At 37.1% G+C, this 18,627-nt stretch overlaps 1 protein-coding gene across 3 annotated transcripts in view; it reads right to left on the bottom strand.

Moving 5' to 3' along the window:
• Nucleotides 1-705: 705 nt before the first annotated feature.
• fads2 (fatty acid desaturase 2) overlaps nucleotides 706-18,627 on the bottom strand; it is a 106,316-nt gene continuing 88,394 nt past the window's right edge. For all 3 annotated transcript variants that reach the window (XM_039764192.1, XM_039764188.1, XM_039764179.1), the window contains 4 exons: nucleotides 11,056-11,152; nucleotides 4,280-4,359; nucleotides 2,355-2,480; nucleotides 706-1,985 (listed from right to left, as the gene is read on the bottom strand). In XM_039764192.1, coding sequence (XP_039620126.1) covers nucleotides 1,934-1,985; nucleotides 2,355-2,480; nucleotides 4,280-4,359; nucleotides 11,056-11,152 — 355 coding nt within the window. In that variant the 3' untranslated portion in view covers nucleotides 706-1,933. The remainder of the gene's footprint in view (nucleotides 1,986-2,354; nucleotides 2,481-4,279; nucleotides 4,360-11,055; nucleotides 11,153-18,627) is intronic.

Here is an 18,627-nt window from a genome sequence, read left to right on the forward strand (position 1 = left end):
TCATTCTTTATTGTCTTTGATTGTACACCTGTATGTTTCTTTTGTATATATTTCAGTTTACAACGAGTTACTTCAAGTAAAAGCCTTCAAGAAAGCTCACTCACCCCTTGTCATTTTTTATGTGGATGTGCCGAGTTGTTTAAGCTCTCTGCGGCCGCATTGCACAGACACTGCGGAGTAAGGCAGAAAAATGAGTACAGGATAAATTGTGGGGAAGAGGTTTGAAGTTCACTTAAGGTACGTAGGATCTTCCAACACATACTCTGTTTGAGGTACTCCGCCAAATCCATGGGACATTTTGGAACCATTATGCACTGCACAAGGTTAGATATAATTACTCGTCAGACATTTTACTCATGACTGTAACTCTGGGAACATGTTACTCTACTTTGTATGAGTAGCTCAGTTTGAAAAACATTTTCCATGCTTGATGTCCTTCACAATCCCACAGTTTGCTCAAAACCTTCTTGTCACTTTCTCAAGTTAAACCACCTGCAAAGTTACACATTACCATTAGCTGCAGCTCATCTTAAACAAACATGTTAAGCAGTTATTAGATTTGCCACTCTTCAGGACTGTTTTCCCCCTAAATTTACAGCTGCTTGTCCAGTCTTGCTTCACAGTAGTAAAAAAGCTTATCAATCACAATTAGAACTGCTAATTGTATACTGTGTACACTTCTGAAAAAACTGAAAACAATCTCTGTTTAATTTCGAATTTCTTTATTTCTATCTGAAGCTTGTAATTCTAAAATCTTCTGTGATAATAGCTATTATTATCCATTTTTTGCCTAAATTATTTTTGAAGTTACATTATGAATTCTTTTTCAGTAGTACATAAATTTGAATGCATTGCTTTATCTACAGTTTCATTTGTAATGTATTTTGTCAACTGATTCTTATGATTTAGAAAATCTTGATATAATTGAATCCTTCTTCAAGCAAAGAGGTTTCCTATATATTATAACCTTATCTTCCATTTTACTCAAGATAATGATTTTGTTTCACAGTTTCTTTATATTAGCCAGCATCTAACATTCAGTAGTCATTTTAACAGCAGAGGTACCCAAGTTGATTTTAATCTTAGATGCTGAGACAGGTTGTATGGGAAACATAATGTATTGGTAGCTGAATAATATGTTGAACCAGATGCAGTTCAAGTTCAGTGGATAATGAAAAATCCATGAGAGCTGGTAAAAGCCAGGCAAAGGCAGTTGTTAATTAACATAAATGTTTGGATCATTGACATTGTCAGGATGAAAGGCTGGGAGCAGAGTAAAAAGGTACCTTCAGACTCTTGGCTTAACCTGAGGCATTCACATGACATCAAGTCCTACACTCTGTTGGATTAAATTATACTGCAGCACAGATAGGGAAAACATAATATGAATAAATAAAAGAAAACTGAGTGTTAAATGCAAACTGCAATGAATGACACAGGTACTGTATGTTTAAACAATAAGTTACAGACACAATTAGTATATTGGCAGTTTTTTTTTTTCTTACACTATCTAAATTAGCTTACACAATGTCCTAATTTTATTAGCTCTAAAAGTACAGACAATACAATGAAAGAAGATTCAGTGTTGAACCCAAACCTGTCCTAGGAACTCTCCTGCTTTGTTTAGTATAAGCGTATATAATCACTATAACAGATTGACCATCAGTCTAGAAATAGTACAGATTTTGCATCAAGTTAGAAATTCAAGGGTCTTCCTTGCGTTGTAATTTCAGAAAAGAGCTAGTTAAAATCAGGCTGTTGATAACATAGTTCTAGTGTTTGATTTAGTAAAGGGCAGCCAAGATTGTATCCCCAGACAATTCCCAGACAAGATGCAAATATGAACATCACAATCGAAGGGGACAAAGTGAAAGGAGGTCTGAAGAGTCTCTTGTGCTCTCTTTCTCTCTCTGTGCCTCTGTTTCTCTCTTTCTTACTTGTTAAGGTAAGCATCCAACCAGAGGTTACCAGATGTCTTCAATGAGCTAAAAATAAATGATAAAAATAAGTAATGAACAACTATATAATCAGCTCTTAAAACAGAAAAAAACACATGAAAAGCAAGTTGGATTAATACAATTGATTTAAAATTGCTTTGAATGTTGTCACGTCGCTCAGCATTTTCCCTGCAGCTGCTAACATGTTGTACCCAAAGAGATTTTCCAGGTTTAGAGTTGCTCTTCCTACTTGCCGCCACAATATATAAGTAGCTTCTGTATTGCTCAGCTACACCCCTTCAAATTAACCTAAAGTAATGTTTATTAAATGGGCCTTCCAAACCAGTTAAGTCTACCTTTTATGAGGTCAGACATCTAATAAAGTAAGTTAACATGGCATGAACTTTGAAAACTTACCTTACAATATCCTTGAAGCCTTGCCACAGTGTTTTTTCCTGATAATGAATACCATGTTTTTCACACAAAGATTTCACCAATGGGGAGGCTTTCCAATAATTATGACGTGGCATGGTGGGAAACAGGCTGACAATACACAAAAAGCATTTTCCTTAAATTAATAATGCAAATTTCTTGTACAACTGATGCTCTCTAGTTTCTAATGCAGTACATTACCCAATGACATATTTCAGTGGTCTTACTTAGTCCCACCCTCCACTAGTGCCAAGGTAAGGCAGGATTTCTTCAGGACATCTTATTACAATAACTGTCTCATCCACTACCCAAATGGAGTTCGCTGATAGATTTTTTTTATTGACCAACAATAACAAGCAAACCTGAGTTTATTATATTTCCTACCCATCACAGGAAGCAGAAATTTCAAATTGTGCTACAACATTGGATCTTTGTACCCAAGATTATGACCAGGAGATTTAAAAAAAAGTTACAGGTTCAGTATCCAATGGTGACTATTTAAAACTGAATTACCTGCCTATGTTTTTGTAAGGAAGTATTTATTTCTCTAAAAAGTGAACTATACATGCTTCAAATATATTAACTGTAGTTTTACATTTTGCTTTACAAAGTATTTTTGATCATTATGATGCCATTCTATGACATTAAGATTTAATCATAGATAATCATCAAATCTACATTAGCCCTACACATTCCTATGCTTGTTGGTAGTATATTATTAATAGCTTAGGTTTAAGAAAAGTGCCAGAGGGGGTGTTTTTGTGACTGTTTATCTACAGCATGGGGTGGCATACATTTTATAATAAAAAGAAGTGTTCACCATTTGACATGCACATTACAATTCTACAGTCCTGAGGTCTACAATATTTTAACACACTGCATTTAATATATTTATTATATTTCATCACACAGTACAGAAAACAACAGTGCATCTGTATAATGTACAGCCTTTTAGAATCTGTAATTAACCTGATTTGCCTCTTGATGATAAACAGACATCAAAATACAAACAATACATATAAAATAATGGATAAATATATTTTCAGACCTAATTCCAATTACAAAATTCCTTCATAAAATAAGTTAGGAAACCTTTGGTATACTCACTGTGAAATAAGTTAAAAATCAGTTAATTTCGCTTGATACTTAATGAGCTGCAAGCAGATAATCAGATATGTTTTTTATGATGCAATAGTAGACACATATTCACTCACATTTAAGATCATAGAATGAACTGTCCAGCAGTAACCATGGGTAATGTATTTACTTACACCCATGTGTGTGCATTATTATTGTAATGTAACATAACTTTCTCAGGCCTGTTTATTTCAACAGTGCTGTGGAAGACTTTATTAGAACAATTGATGTATGCCTTAATCCAAAACAATTTACAACATCAGAATATAGTACAATTTTTTACATTTTGTAAATATTTTTAATAGGGTGGTACAGATGCCTTACTCAATATGGCTAAAGCCTATTGTTCAGAGCTTTCATCCTGCAATGCCTGTATTGTTTTTATTTTAAAGAAATGAACTAGTTACCAACCTGCACTGCACTAAAATTTACTAAATTGTGTTTTATATCTAAACTTGGGTAATCTAATGATAGAATTGCAGGAGTATAACAAAATTAGAAAACACTGACAATTGTGAACGACTTTACGGATACTATCTTAGTTGTTTTAAATGGTCAAACTGAAAGCCTAATTTATAAATTTGATGCTTCTTGAAGTTTCTCAACACATACACCTACATTAAGAAGTCATCGCTTTGTACAGTGGGCGACATGAACTGAGAAACAGTGCCGTGTGTTGTATCAATCTCGTTTTTTTACACCCAGACAGTTCAATTTGCAGATGTGCATGTAGTTAAGTAAAACAAGACACACACTGATATGCCATTACTTACTGATGCTCAATCTGGAAGTTGAGGTGGCCACTAAACCAATCATTAAAGGCAGATTGTTCAATGTTACAGGTTGCAGACAGCTGGATAAGACAGAAAGACATAATTGTTAAAATATGCACACACATGCTCTCATTTTACCACTGCACTGCTCAGTAAATAAAAATGAAAAGAAATTTGAATCAATAATTTTACAAATTAGAGATTTTTTTAAGATGTCATTATCTTTGTGGAGACATTTTCACCCAATGTGACTACGTCATAATCATAAATTCATCTAAATGCCATAGCTATGCATTTAAGCAGTTATATAAACAAAGGGATAAGGCAACTATGTTCAGGACATTCTATGTACTTTAATTTGCTGCTTATGTAAAAAATATTCTCTAAATGATTCTCAAACATAATTTATTACATATAACATGATTTAAGTATTTAGTTAGAAGATGGCTATAACATAATATACTAGACTGGAACCTATCTTGGCAGCATTGAGTGAAAACAAGGAAACAGGCATACACATAGCACCAGTTCACTGTAGGATCCACTCATTCACAACTCCACATACGGCCACCTTAAAAATGTGAGTTAACCTAATCTTTGGCTTGGGAAAAAAAACCCAGGAGACTTGTTTTGTGAGGCAGCAGCACTGCACACTGAACCAGAGTGTTGGCTGTAAGCACTGAATAAATTGTATGAAAATACAGCTAGCATAATGCTCTAGCTATGTCTTTGGATTCACTAAAAAACTGTTTGGATAGAAACAGAGCAAAACCCTTGCATGCCCGGATGAATATATCAACCGTTACCTCAGAGACATGTAAAGTGACAGCAGGAGGGAGAAAGAGCTGGCCCACTGAAAAGAGCCATTCACAAAACCCGAGCCCTCTATCTAGTTTAACATCAAGGACCCACCCTGGAAGAAGTCAGAAATGCAGTCAAAGCAGCAAGGACTAGTTCAGTCAGAGGGGATGAGTGGAGTGCCATACAAAATGTATAAGCATTGCCCAACTCCTGGAGAGAATGTGGAGATTCATCATGGTAGCAAGGCAGACAGGGAAAGTAGCCAAGCAGTGCAGATATGTAGAGACCATCTGGATACCAAAGGAAGAGAATGCAAGTGACATCACATAGATCTGATCCATCTTTCTACTCACTGTGGAAGGCAAATCATTTTCAAGGTTCTTGCTAATCGTCTAACACTGTATCTCCTGAGGAACTCCTATATTGACACTGCAGTACAAAATGGAGTAGTCCCAGGAATGCAGGCTGTATTGAGCATACAGGAGTGATTACCCAGTTGATCCACAAGGCAAGGGAGAATAGCACAGATCTGGCAGTCATTTGGCTAGACCTTGAAAAGATACCATATTCCAGAGAAGTTTAAAGACCTCATACTGGACTATTATAACAGTTTCAGCATGGGATTTACCTCTGCAACAGCAATATCTACATAGCATCATCTAGAGAAAGGCATTATCATGCACTTTATCAGCATCCTTGTTTGCCCTTCTGATGAACATGCTTGTCAAGGCAGCAGAAGTGGAATGTAGGGGCCCCCTGTCCAGATCTGCCATAAGTCAATCTCTGATTAGACCTTTCGTGGATGAATTGTCACAGCAACATCAGTGCCAGGGTGCTGATGGCTCCTCCAAGGGCTGGAAAGGCTGATGACATGGGCAAGAATGAGCTTTAAGCCAGCGAAATACAGTTCCCTGGTCCTAAAGAACGGCAAGGTACCAGACAAGTACCATTTTACTTTGGGAAAAGGGCAAATTCCACTGGTGATTGAGGAGCCAGTGAAGAGCCTATGGAAAATCTATGACTGTACCTTGAGAGATATTGTATCGGTCAAGTCAACTCGTATGGAGCTGAACTATGGTTATCAGCAGTTGATAAGACAGGACTTCCAGGAAGTTCAATGCATGAATTTATCAGCATGGAATCCACCCAAGACTTTTATGGCCACTGCTGTTATATGAAGTACCAATGACCATCGTAGAGTGATTTGATTGATGCGTCAGGCAGTTCTTTCATAGGTGGCACTGCTATTGAGAATCCTATAGCAAATGTTGTATACTGTAATTGTGGCAACAGAGAAACTGACAATATCTCTCTCTATATAAAATCCAATGTCAGTTTGTCTCTCTGTCTGCTTTTCAAAGAAGAACTCCTTAATGGATTGAGTTTTTTTTCAATAATTAGCTTTATCAGGCATGGAATCAGGCCAGGTTGGAAGCTGTTCTGTGGAAGTTGACTTCCTGGGCATGCCTGGGCAGGTCTGAACGAGCTTGACGCTGTCTCAGCATGCTATAAAGGTGGCTTGCATACACTGATCCTGCTCATTTGGTTTATATAGATAGTCAGTGTGTATGTATAGTATCAGTATAATAAAGTATAGTATCTGTAGCAATATAATAGTAAGTAAGCTTGATGTTATAGACGTTTTGGTGTTGGGCGATATGTCTCGTCAATGTTGTAACAGTCGCGATACATTCTGCTATATCTGCGATGAATATACACTTGTGCCTCAGAGACGTTGAATGACTGCTCTTGTGAAGGAAGCTTATCATTTGTATTTCGGCTGCAAAATTGGTGATCAAGACAAGGAATGGGTGCCTTACATTTGCTGTGTGACATGTGCTGTCAGTCTGAGAGCCTGGCTCAGAGGAACTCGAAAGAAGATGCCATTTGCTGTTCTGATGATATGGCGAGAATAGAAAGACCATTTGATGGACTGTTACTTCTGTTTGACTAATGTGTCTGGTTTCTCTGCCAAAAACAAGAAGTCAATTGAATATCCTAATCTGTCTTCAGCAATGAGACTCGTGCCACATGACGACAGTCTTCCACTTCTGAAACCACCAGAGGATTGGACCCAGACCTGGATTTTGAACTGTGCTCATCAGGCGATCCACATCTGATAACACAATCCAAATTGAACGATTTGGTCAGAGATTTGGGTCAGTCAAAAGCAAAAGCTGAGCTGCTGGGTTCGAGACTGCAGGAATGGTGTTTTCTGTCACCAGGTACGAAAATTTCTGTGTTTCGAGGCTGACATCATGAAATAACCACATTTATGCACAAGTCGACAGTCTCTGTTTTTGTTGTGACACTGAAGGATTGTTCTTGGCCTTGGGTTGTGATCACAACCCGGAAGAGTGGCGTCTCTTCATTGATTAATCAATATTAAGCCTGAAAGCTGTTCTGCTACACAATGGCAATGTTTATCCTTCAGTACCTGTTGGCTATGCAGCACATGTGAAAGAAATGTATGAGAATATGGAACTGTTGCTGAAGCACGTCCAGTATAGCAGTTACAACTGGAATATATGTGGATATCTTAAAGTCGTTGCTCTATTATTAGGACTGCAGCTTGGTTATACAAAGTACTGTTGTTTCATCTGTGAATGGGACAGCCTTGCCAAAGAGTCACACTATTCTCGACAGAATTGGTCACTCCATAAAAAGTTCCAGGACAGAAAAATGTGGCACATGAATTGCTTGTCGACCAGGCAAAGATATTTTTGCCTCCTCTTCACATAAAACTGGGACTCATGAAGAATTTCATGAAAACTTTGAACAAGGAAGGCAAGGGTTTTCATTATTTAAGACAGATGTTCCCAAGAATAACTGATGCCAAGATCAAAGAGGACATTTTTGTTGACCCCCAGATCAGACATATTATGAGTAACAAGCGGTTTGAAGATCTGTTAGTTGGGCCAAAGAAATTGCCTGGAAAGCCTTCAAAGACGTTGTTGACAATTTTCTGGGCAATTACAGAGCCCCAAACTACATTCAGCTGGTAGACAAACTTCTCAAAGCATACAAGAAAATGAAGTGCAACATGTCACTCAAGATTAATTTCCTCCACTCACACTTGGACTTGTTCCCCGCAAATCTCAGTGCTGTCAGTGACGAACACGGTGAAAGGTTTCACCAGGACATTGCTACGATGGAGAAACAATACCAGGGCAACTGGAATCCGTCAATACTTGCTGACTAATATTGGAAACAGAAATGTGATGCACCAGACATTGAATACAAAAGAAAATCGGGAGCAAAACACTTAATTCTGTTGAATTTAATAGCTTATGTGAAACATAAACGTGACTAAATACGTTATTGTCAGTAAACACATAAATGTCTGTGTCTCAGAGTTCCCATGTGATGCAGTAAAACCAAAACTATATTTGTGCATACCTAGTAGGTACCTGTCACAATCAGCAAAAAACTTTCAGGAAGCAAGACTTTTCAAAAAATTGTTGTGCAGTGTAATCTGTCATGGATTAGGCCAGCTAGTTATATCTCCATTTTCAGTATCTCCTACCCCTCTTATAGTGGCAGTCTGGAAGGAATTCAGAGCCCATTACATAAGCAAAGGGCACACTGTAAGAACCTGCCCAACATTTTAAACATAATATCTTTCTGAGCACACTTAACTCCAGGCTCAAACATGCTGACAATGGGTAGTTAGAGACATCAATTGGGATGAAAATTACATAAAAATACAAGATCTACTGTACATGACCAGAATTTAGGTCTTGAACTCAATTAAAGCATTTGAACATTAGAATAATCTACATGAGAAAAGGCCATTCAGCCCAAGAAGCTTGCCAGTCCTATCCACATACTTTTTTGTAAAATAACATCAAGTCTAGTTTGTTCTAGTTCTAAAATTTACCATTAACAATTTTCCAACAGTGTCCCTGTATTCTTGATGAGCCAATTTTAAAATAATAGTCTCGATCCACTGTACTAATTCCTTCTGCAATTTTAAACACTTCAATCATGTCTCCTCTTCAATCTGCTTTTGCTTAAACTGAAACAGCTTAGCTCTTTTAGTCTTTCATCATAATTCATTCTCTGTAGCCCTGGAATCAGCCCAGTCACTCTGCTCTGGACCTTTTCCAGCACTGCTATATTCCTTTGTAGTCTGGAGACCAAAACCGTACACAGTACTCCAAGTGAGGCCATAGCCTGAGCATAACCTCCTTGGACTTGTACTCTACATGTGCTATATAACCTAACTTGTACTCTACATGTGCTATATAACCTAACTTGTACTCTACATGTGGTATATAACCTAACATTCTGATAGCCTTCCTAATGAATTCTGAACAACTTCTGGCAGTTGACAGTGTCAAATCCACTATGACACCTAAATCCTTCTCATAAAGTGTACTTTCATCCATACCTAACATATATACTTATTATGTGTAATATTTTACATTTACTGACATTAGCTTTCATCTGCCGCAAATCTACCCAAGCCTGTCTGCTGTCGAAATCACACTGTAATGATTCAGCAGATTCTAGATTATCTTCCAGTTCAATTAGTTTGTTATCATCTGCAAACTTAACCCACTTGTTATTTATATTCCTATCCAAATCATTTATATATAATAAAAATAGTAGTGGCACTAGCACTGACCCCTGTGTAAACCTGGAACCTTCAAGGCACAGAAGCTTAAATAATTATACAAACACTAACTTTTTAATTTTTCTTCTTCAGTTAAATAACTACATAAAATGGTTTATCTTGACTTTGAATATGTATTATCACAGCATAAGAGTTCATATTAAAAATACTGAATGGATAAATATGTATTCAAATCTTTTGTCATGCATAAAATTATGATGGCTTTCGGATTTGTTGAATATTTTTGCATACCACTGTATAAAGGGCATTTTTCTATAAAGGCAAATGTAAACTAAGTGGCTAAAGACCACATTCTGTCACACACTTTTTCCACCTTGTAAGTAAATAATGCCTTTTGTTAATCCTAAATGTAGACGCTATTTGGTATTTACATATCAATGGATTTTCCAAAAAATTAATTTTGCATTGTTTAGTTACAATGTACATATTAAAATAACATGAATATCAGACGGTTGTGGCGAGCACCCTCTTCAATGCGGTGGTGTGCTGGGGAGGCAGCATAAAGAGGAGGGACACCTCATGCCTGGACAAACTGGTGAGGAAGGCAAGCTCTATTGTAGGCACAGAGCTGGACAGTTTGACAAAACATGCTGGAGATTCTTTTGTTTATCTACAACGTTTGGACAGCGTAACAATCATCACATAGTGTTGTGGAGATGACAACAATGATCATGACTTCTGGAACAAGGCCCCTTAGAAACTCTGGGCTGCATGTAGCAATGAATCTGCAACCTAATGCCATCCATCCAAAACACAGATGCCATCACATTAAATTAAAATTAAAATATTTTAAATTTTATACATTTAAATATAACTTAATTGGCATGAATACAGCCTGCAACTGCATTCTCAGTGCTTACCTAAAAAGTCCAAAATCCTTGACAGAAAAATTTATAACTTTCAGCAAACATTAAATTCCTTCTAGACTCATGATACTTTGCCCCACTATGTTGACCCATTACAATATTAAAAGATATATTACTCTTTTAGTTACAATTAAACTGATGCATATGTGTTCTAATGTCAAGTGACATGCTTCCTTCGTTTTCTTTTTTAAGCACTACCGCAATGAAAGCAGGGCTCATGCCCTGGACTAGTTTGCACAGGTTATGGTTGAACCCAGCAACAATAAAAAAGCTTGGAAATAATTAATGATCTTTTAGATTCTATGTGAAAATGTTGGTATCCACTAATGTTTTGGTGCAATTCACTGGATATGGTTTGCACTTGGAGAGTAGGTGCAAGTGTATAAATGTGTGTATTAGGTGTTCTAGATTTATGGGTTAATAACACATCTGTGTTAATATGTTGGTCTCTTTTGAAATAGGACACTAACCTGCATGGTCAGCCAGTCTCTGTACTTCTCGCTGTCAATATCCATAGGGATGTGATTCATCTGAGTAACCCATACGAACCAGTGGCTCTCTAAAAATCTACAAACAAAAAAATAGAAGCATTTTAGTGGAGACCTCTTTGTATGTATGTGAACACTGAGGGTGTATACTCAGAGATGAAGTCTGAATATATGAAAAAAATAGATTTTAGTTCACCTTCAATAAGATTTTGTAACAAGCAGTATTTATGTACACATAAAATATCCTTTTTAGGGAAACCAATTGTTAGTAAAAATCTCCCAGTGTCTTTGTTGCATAAGTGTGGCAGTGAGCGTGCAGATTCAGACAAGACAACAGGGCAGCAGACAAAACTGTTTTAATTTATGAATCCATGTGTTTCCTCTCACATAACTTATAGTAATGTTGTGAAAAATGTCAATGTTTAAATATATACAGTATATCGATTTTGAAATTGTCTCCATAATCATTTTCTGCAGTATTGACTTAGTCCATAATAAATGTGTTTTCATATTTACCCTTTATTTTGACAGTGAGTTTACACCCTTAGGTATAATTGTTATACTATATTATGCATACCACTCCCCACACAAATGTGCAGCCCCATCTCCTCTCAGTTACTTTGCTCCTGTTCAAAATTAGCTTGCTGAAGATGGCAATTGAAGTTGACTCAGAACCTTTGTAACCAATATTGATCAATAAATGCAGAAGCAGGAGTACTGTATGGAATTACTTCAGCTTCAAGGCAAATGAACATGGCCCTATATGTAAAAGATGGTTTCTTTACAGCAGTAGCAACAAAAAGTATGCTGCTTTGTTTGCAAGTGAACCAGCCTATGTGAGCATTAGCTTCACTTCAGTTTCATCCTAAAAAGACACGCACACAAGGACAAGCCTTAAATAAGCAGAATAATCAGTTAATGTAGAAATATATACCAGTTGGAAGCATCATTTCCATCATTCTTGTTGCTCATGTGCAAAGCATAGTTGATTGTTGTTTCAAATAATTGCATTGGATGTGAGCAATCATTATTAGGCAATTATTTGATGTTTTATGGTAACTCCTCAAAGCTAGCCAGCATAACATATCTCAGGCAGCAGAGTTTCAATTTATAGGCAACAAGGAAAACACTTTAGATGGTGTTAGAAGAAAATTACCTTTGAGTGAGAGACTGATGTGCTTCACAACACACAGTACACTATAAATAAACATAAGAAGGGGGAACATTTTAAATGTTCTTATTTACTAAGATTAACTCATTAGATTTTTAGAGCAGTATAAACATTTAGACAAAAACAGGCCATTCAGTCCAACAAAGCTCTCCAATCCTATCCAACTAATGCTTTCAAAATAATGTCAAGTCAAGTTTTAAATGTCTCTAGAGTCCTACTGTTTATCACACTGTTTGGTAATTTTTTACATGTGTCTGTGGTTCTCTGTGTCAAGAAACACATTCTAAAATTTGTGCAAAAGTTACCCTTAACAAGTTTCCAACTGTGCCCGTGTGTCCTTGTTGAACTCATTTTAAAGTGCCACAGAAAAGAGGAGGAGACTCAATCATCAAAACCAGACTATCACAGCCTACCCTATCTGAAGAAAATCAAAAGTATAATGTAAACTCAGAAGAAACTAAGTAATTGAATAGGCCTGTAGCAGATTACTTTACTTACAGTATGCATGCGTCAGGTCCCCGTGTGCACTATTCCTGAGTTATAATGACCTCTATCTACATCAGTTAAATAATAAGTATGCCCTTCCTTCAATGAGTAATTTAATTTCAAATCCCCACCCAATACAATGAAACAAAAGAAAATCTTCTGGGGAAGCCCTACTTCTTGTACACCTCTAACCCTTGGACCCCTAACATCATATCCACACTCACTGCAGTAACCCTAAAATTTAAAACAGAATTCAGGTGTATGCAGAGCTGGCGTTTATGTTATGTTGCACAGAATTCTGAACAAACAGAGGACAGCTTGAGAGAAACTCTGGTGGAGATATTGCAGAAAACATATAAAAGTATATGTTAAAAATATCTTAAGTTTAGTCCACTGGGACTCCTAAATCACTTTCATAAGGTTTTGTGTATTCAATCTTCACAGATTGAAACAAAGACAGTGCAACATTTGGACTGTAATTCTGCTTCAAAATGTATAGACACTTTGAGAAAGTCAAGTGTAATTGTGGAAAACCATTTAGATTAGTTAACATCAAATGTAAACATGGAAAGCAATTTAGGTCAGCTAACATCACATTCTAATATGACCTTGACAGATGCTCTGGATGCAGTAGCTCTCCTTAAAACAAAAGTGATTGAAGCACATAGAAACTCTTCCTTGTATAATGAAAACACTCAAGAGTGTCCAAAACTGGAGTGCAGATGGAGAACAACAAAGTTGCATGATTTTCAAATTTCATGGACGGATAGTGTTAAAAATATAAATAAGCTTGCTCAGATTACTATTCTAAAATAATAGATAGCAATAATAAAAATCCTCGGGTACTGTTTAGAACAGTGGCTAAATTAACAAATGGGAATTCAGATCTACAGTGCAAAATACCAACAGATATTCGCAGTACAGACTTAATTAACTTCTTTAACAAGAAAATAAAAAATATAAGATCCCAAATCTCAGCATCACAGTGCAAACCACATACTAGCTTGGCAGATCCTGTCTCACATTGCATTCAACACTTTAGAAATTTTAATCCTGTAACTGAGCAAGAAGTCTTGACTTCAATTTCTAAAGTGTAGCCTACTACAGTACTTGTTCCCTGGATCTGGTGCCAACACAACTAGTTAAAAAGTGCAATTGATGTTCTTGCAGTGCCTATTCTTAACATTATTAATAGTTCATTATTGCGTGGCACAGTACCTGATGGACTAAAAATGTCAGTCATCAAACCATTACTTAAAAAGTCAGACTTAGACCCACATATACTTAATAATTATAGACCCATTTCAAATGTACCCTTTCTCTCTAAAATACATGAAAAAGTAGTCACCAATCAGCTTCGGTCATACCTTATGCATCACAATTTACTTGAGAAATTGCAGTCTGGTTTCTGCACTGGTCATAGTGCAGAAACGACACTAATGCATGCCATAAAAGACATTCTGATATTCTCTGATGAAGGAAAATCAACTATAATTATGTTGTTAGACTTAAGTGCAGCGTGCAACACCATTGACCATTCTATTTTACTGCACAGGCTGGAAAATAATGTTGGGCTTACAGGCACCATCCTTGCCTGGTTTAGGTATAATTTATCAAATCTATTCCAATACGTACAGAAATGTGCTGACAGTACTCCGTCATTATACACAGAAGTGAGATATAGTGTCCCACAAGGCTCAGTACTGGGACCTTTACTGTTCTCATTTTACATGGTTCCACTGGGATCTATCAATAGAAAACATCATGTTAATTTTCACTTGTACGCAGATGACATCCAGTTATACCTTTCTTTTAGACCAAATAAAGATTTTCCAATCTTGTCTTTAATTAGTTGCTTTATTGAATTAAAGGAGTGGATGAAAGAGAACTACTTAAACACTGATAAAACAGAGATGTTAATTATTGGAGGGAATTACGTTGATCGCAACATATTTTGTCATAATTTAACTCAGTTGGAATCACCATTAATTTTACTGAATCAGCCCACAATCTAGGAGTTATTTTTGGGTCTAGCATGTCATTTAAAGCGCACATTATAAAGTTGTCTAAATCTTGTTTTTTCCATCTTAAAAATGCTGGGAAATTAATGTACTGTATTTTCTAAATAAGCAGGATTCTCAGAATTTAATGCATGCATTTATTTCTAGTAGGATTGACTACTGCAATGTAATGTTCATTGTATGTTCAAACTGTTCTTTATATAGCTTCCAGTTAATCCAAAATCCTGCTGCAAGAACTATTACAAGAACAAGAAAATATAAATACATAACTCCAGTTCTTAAATCCTGATTTCAAAATCCTCCTTTTAACATACTGTATAAAGTATTAAATGGCCAAGGTCCAGCTTACTTATCTGAACTTATCATGACTTACAAACCAGAGCACACAATAAGATCTCAAGATGTCAGTCTGCTTATAATTCCAATAATTAATAAAATAACAGTGGGAGGTCAAGCTTTTAGTTACAAGGCCCCTAAACTGTGGAATGGTCTGCCTGCTACTATAAGAGATGCCCATTCTGTCTCAGCTTTCAAATCCCGGCTGAAGACTCACTACTTCAGTTTAGCTGAAGTATATCCTGACTAGAGCTGCTGATGAAATGTACAGACTGTATCTCTGTTGTCAGTCATTATCACTAAAACATATGTAATGTGATAATTACAATTTGTTACTAACCCTCACCTTTTCTGTTTCTCTTCTCGGTACTCAAATGTGGCACTTGGTGCCACTGCCCACCTGCCAAGTTGTTTTGCCTGCCTAAGGTAAAGTAATCTCTGAAGGAGGATTGCAGGAATCATCGGGTAGAGGGGTTCATTTCATCGGATTGGCCGGCCCAGCACTGACTCAGCTGCGGAATGGCCAATAGCGGGAGGCAGCTTGATGGCCAAGGTCTCCAGGACTCTGAACAAATCCAAATCATATTATGTGATATCAACTACTGATGAATTCTGCTCTGTATTTGTAATATTTCTATTGTAATATTATATTTTATTGAGGATTACTGGTGTTCTGTTCTGGGTATTGTATTGTATTTACCCCCTTCTTTTGATAACCACTGCACGCCCCATCCACCTGGAAAGGGGTCTCTCTTTGAACTACCTTTCCCAAGGTTTCTTCCATTTCTTTTCCTCTACAAGAGTTTTTTTGGGAGTTTTTCTTGTCTTCTTAGACAGTCAAGGCTGGGGGACGTCAAAAGGCAGGGCCTTTTAAAACGCATTGCAGCACTTCTTGTGAGATATTGGGCTATACAAAAAATAAATTGTATTGTAGTGTTTTGTATTATGGCTGATTGTGAATACTGTATATAGAAGTGATCAAGTCAACTCTTAACCATTTGCACATCATACAGGTGAAGTTATGATCTCAGATGGATGCAATGTTTTTGTGCTGCCTTTTTAAAGAGCCTCAATTTATTTTGCTGGAAAGCAAAAAAGAATTTCTGCATTTGCAATATCATCATCTTCTGCCATACGCTTTAAAAGTACTCATGAACTCTTTTTATAGGCGGTCAACTAAGTACACTGTAACCTACCTTACTCATTTGTAAATCACATCATAGTTATTGTATTTTAATAAGCACAAAATGTTTTCCCATTTCCAAAACTCTTCTCATTAAAAAAAAACAGTGTGGAGAGAAGGGAATGGTATGAAGTACTTTCACACCACACCAGATACAATCTCCTTTGGAATATAAGTATGACTTTAATAATTCCTATAAAATTCTCATTGGATTATCCTAAAGAGGAGTGCATCAGTTTATATTTTTGTTATTAATAAAAAAAACAGAAAGAATCCAGAAGAAAACTTGTTTGACCTAACCACCAAGGGTTACTATAGACTTACAGAGTTGCAAGTCTGTAGTATATTTAAACTCTGACTCTTTAAATACTGTACCAACAACAAGGGGGCAGCACGGTGGCACAGTGGTAGTGCTGCTGCCTTGCAGTAAGGACACCTGGGTTCCTAGCAGGTTGGATAATGATTGACTGACTGACCAATAACAAGGTATTATTTCAATGAATAATACAATTTTTTTACCATAACTTCAAATCTCTAAAGACCTTCTGCAAGTATTGCACATACAGGACAGATACTTTAATTTTAAATTTAACCTGCATGCAAGCTGCTCAATAACATAAACATAACAGAGTAAGGTGAACAAGACTGTCAAGAATTAACGCAGAATGTTAATCTACAAATAAGTGCTCAGCAACCAGCAGTAAACATTACTATTATGCAATATATTCCCATTTTAGTTAGAATTTAATGTAGATATTCCAGTAAACTGCGGAGGGTTGGAATCCTGCCCAGGATTTGTTTCCTGCCTTGTGCCCTGTGTTGGCTGGGATTGGCTTCAGCAGCCCCCCGTGACCCCGTAGTTAGGATATAGCGAGCTGGATAATGGATGGATGGATGGATGGATATTCCAGTAAAATATTAATGAATATAATATACATAAAAGGCAGGACAGCATTCTAAGCAAAAGGAAATGAATAATTAAGAGTTGACAGGACAGGATAATTTTGTTTCAGAACCTTCACACATTAATAACAAAAATTACAAGTTAATTTTCTTTTATTATTAATACTTTTAACTGGCTATTTTAAATACATTGAAATCCATATTATAAAAAATGTCCAGAAAGTAAGAAAGATTTGTTGCACTGGTTGCCATGTATGAAAAAAAAACTAGCAGTAAAAAATGCATATTACAGTCTGGAAATAGAAGGTAATACAGTATATTACATTGCTCCTATGGAAAAATAAGTAACATAGGCCCAAAATAGTTGAAAAAAACAACAGTCGGCTTTACTAGGCTATCAGGTTGAATAATCAATGCAAATTTAACAATAGTGAAGATCATGTAACTACTATAGAAATATTAATACGTCAATTTTATTTGTGTTTCACTGACGTCCTATCCTTGGGGTTTGTTGCCTTGCAGAATGTCCATGTGCAGACTACAACATCTTAAGAGAGCATGGGTACAATAAAGGATAAATTGCTATAGATGTCATGCAGATGACCCAAAAAATTTACCTACAATGTGGAAGCAAGATTTTAAAAATAGGTGTCATTTAATCATTAATGGCTTAAGACACATAGGTTTTGTTTTAAACACATAGGTTTTGTTATACATCTGTACAGTCTTGATTACACATTCTAAGTTTGCTACAAGAGACCATTGAGAGGCTGGAGAAGAAGGTGGGCATGACTTTAAGGGCAGCACAGGAATGCCTAAGGTGGCGCGACTCTGGATTCTTCAGCCTGAGAGATATGGCGGCACAGGTATGTGATGCCTGTATCATAAAAGAAATGGGAGTGCAGTGCGAAACGGCACCGGTATTAGTCAGTTCCAGTTGCCAAGGAGCCACAACTCCTACACGGGACGCAGCTGTGATGACCAATCACGCGGTGGAGGTGGGATCGGCAGAGGTGCGTGCATAGAGCCGGCTTGTAAGTGCTGGCTGCCAAAGCACCACGCCCCAAATACCGGCATTGGTCTTGCAGGCATCTACAGGGGCGCAGACTGCACGTGGTTTGTTTTCTTCCCATAAGGGGACCCAGACCATCGTTGTGCCCCAGAGCAAGAGGAGGACCTAGAAAAAGAAGACTGGGACTCCTAACAGTGTGTAGAGTGAGCCCGCCTGTTCAGAGGCAGTGGAGGGCTTCACTGCAAAGGGGCGGAGATACTAGCAGACCTCAGCTGGGAAGACGCCGGGGCAGGACTTTCATCCTGCTTCCGGTTCCGCAGGGCATGAACTGGAGGGGAGCAGCTGGAAGTGTTGTCCGTGGAGGACGTCAGGAGTACATAGACGTCAGGACAACACCTCCTGATCTGTTGATTGTCTCTTTGCAGGACAGAGCCGTGGTCCA

Source organism: Polypterus senegalus, chromosome 1 (genome assembly GCF_016835505.1).
Source record: "Polypterus senegalus isolate Bchr_013 chromosome 1, ASM1683550v1, whole genome shotgun sequence".
Taxonomy (NCBI): Eukaryota; Metazoa; Chordata; class Cladistia; order Polypteriformes; family Polypteridae; genus Polypterus; species Polypterus senegalus.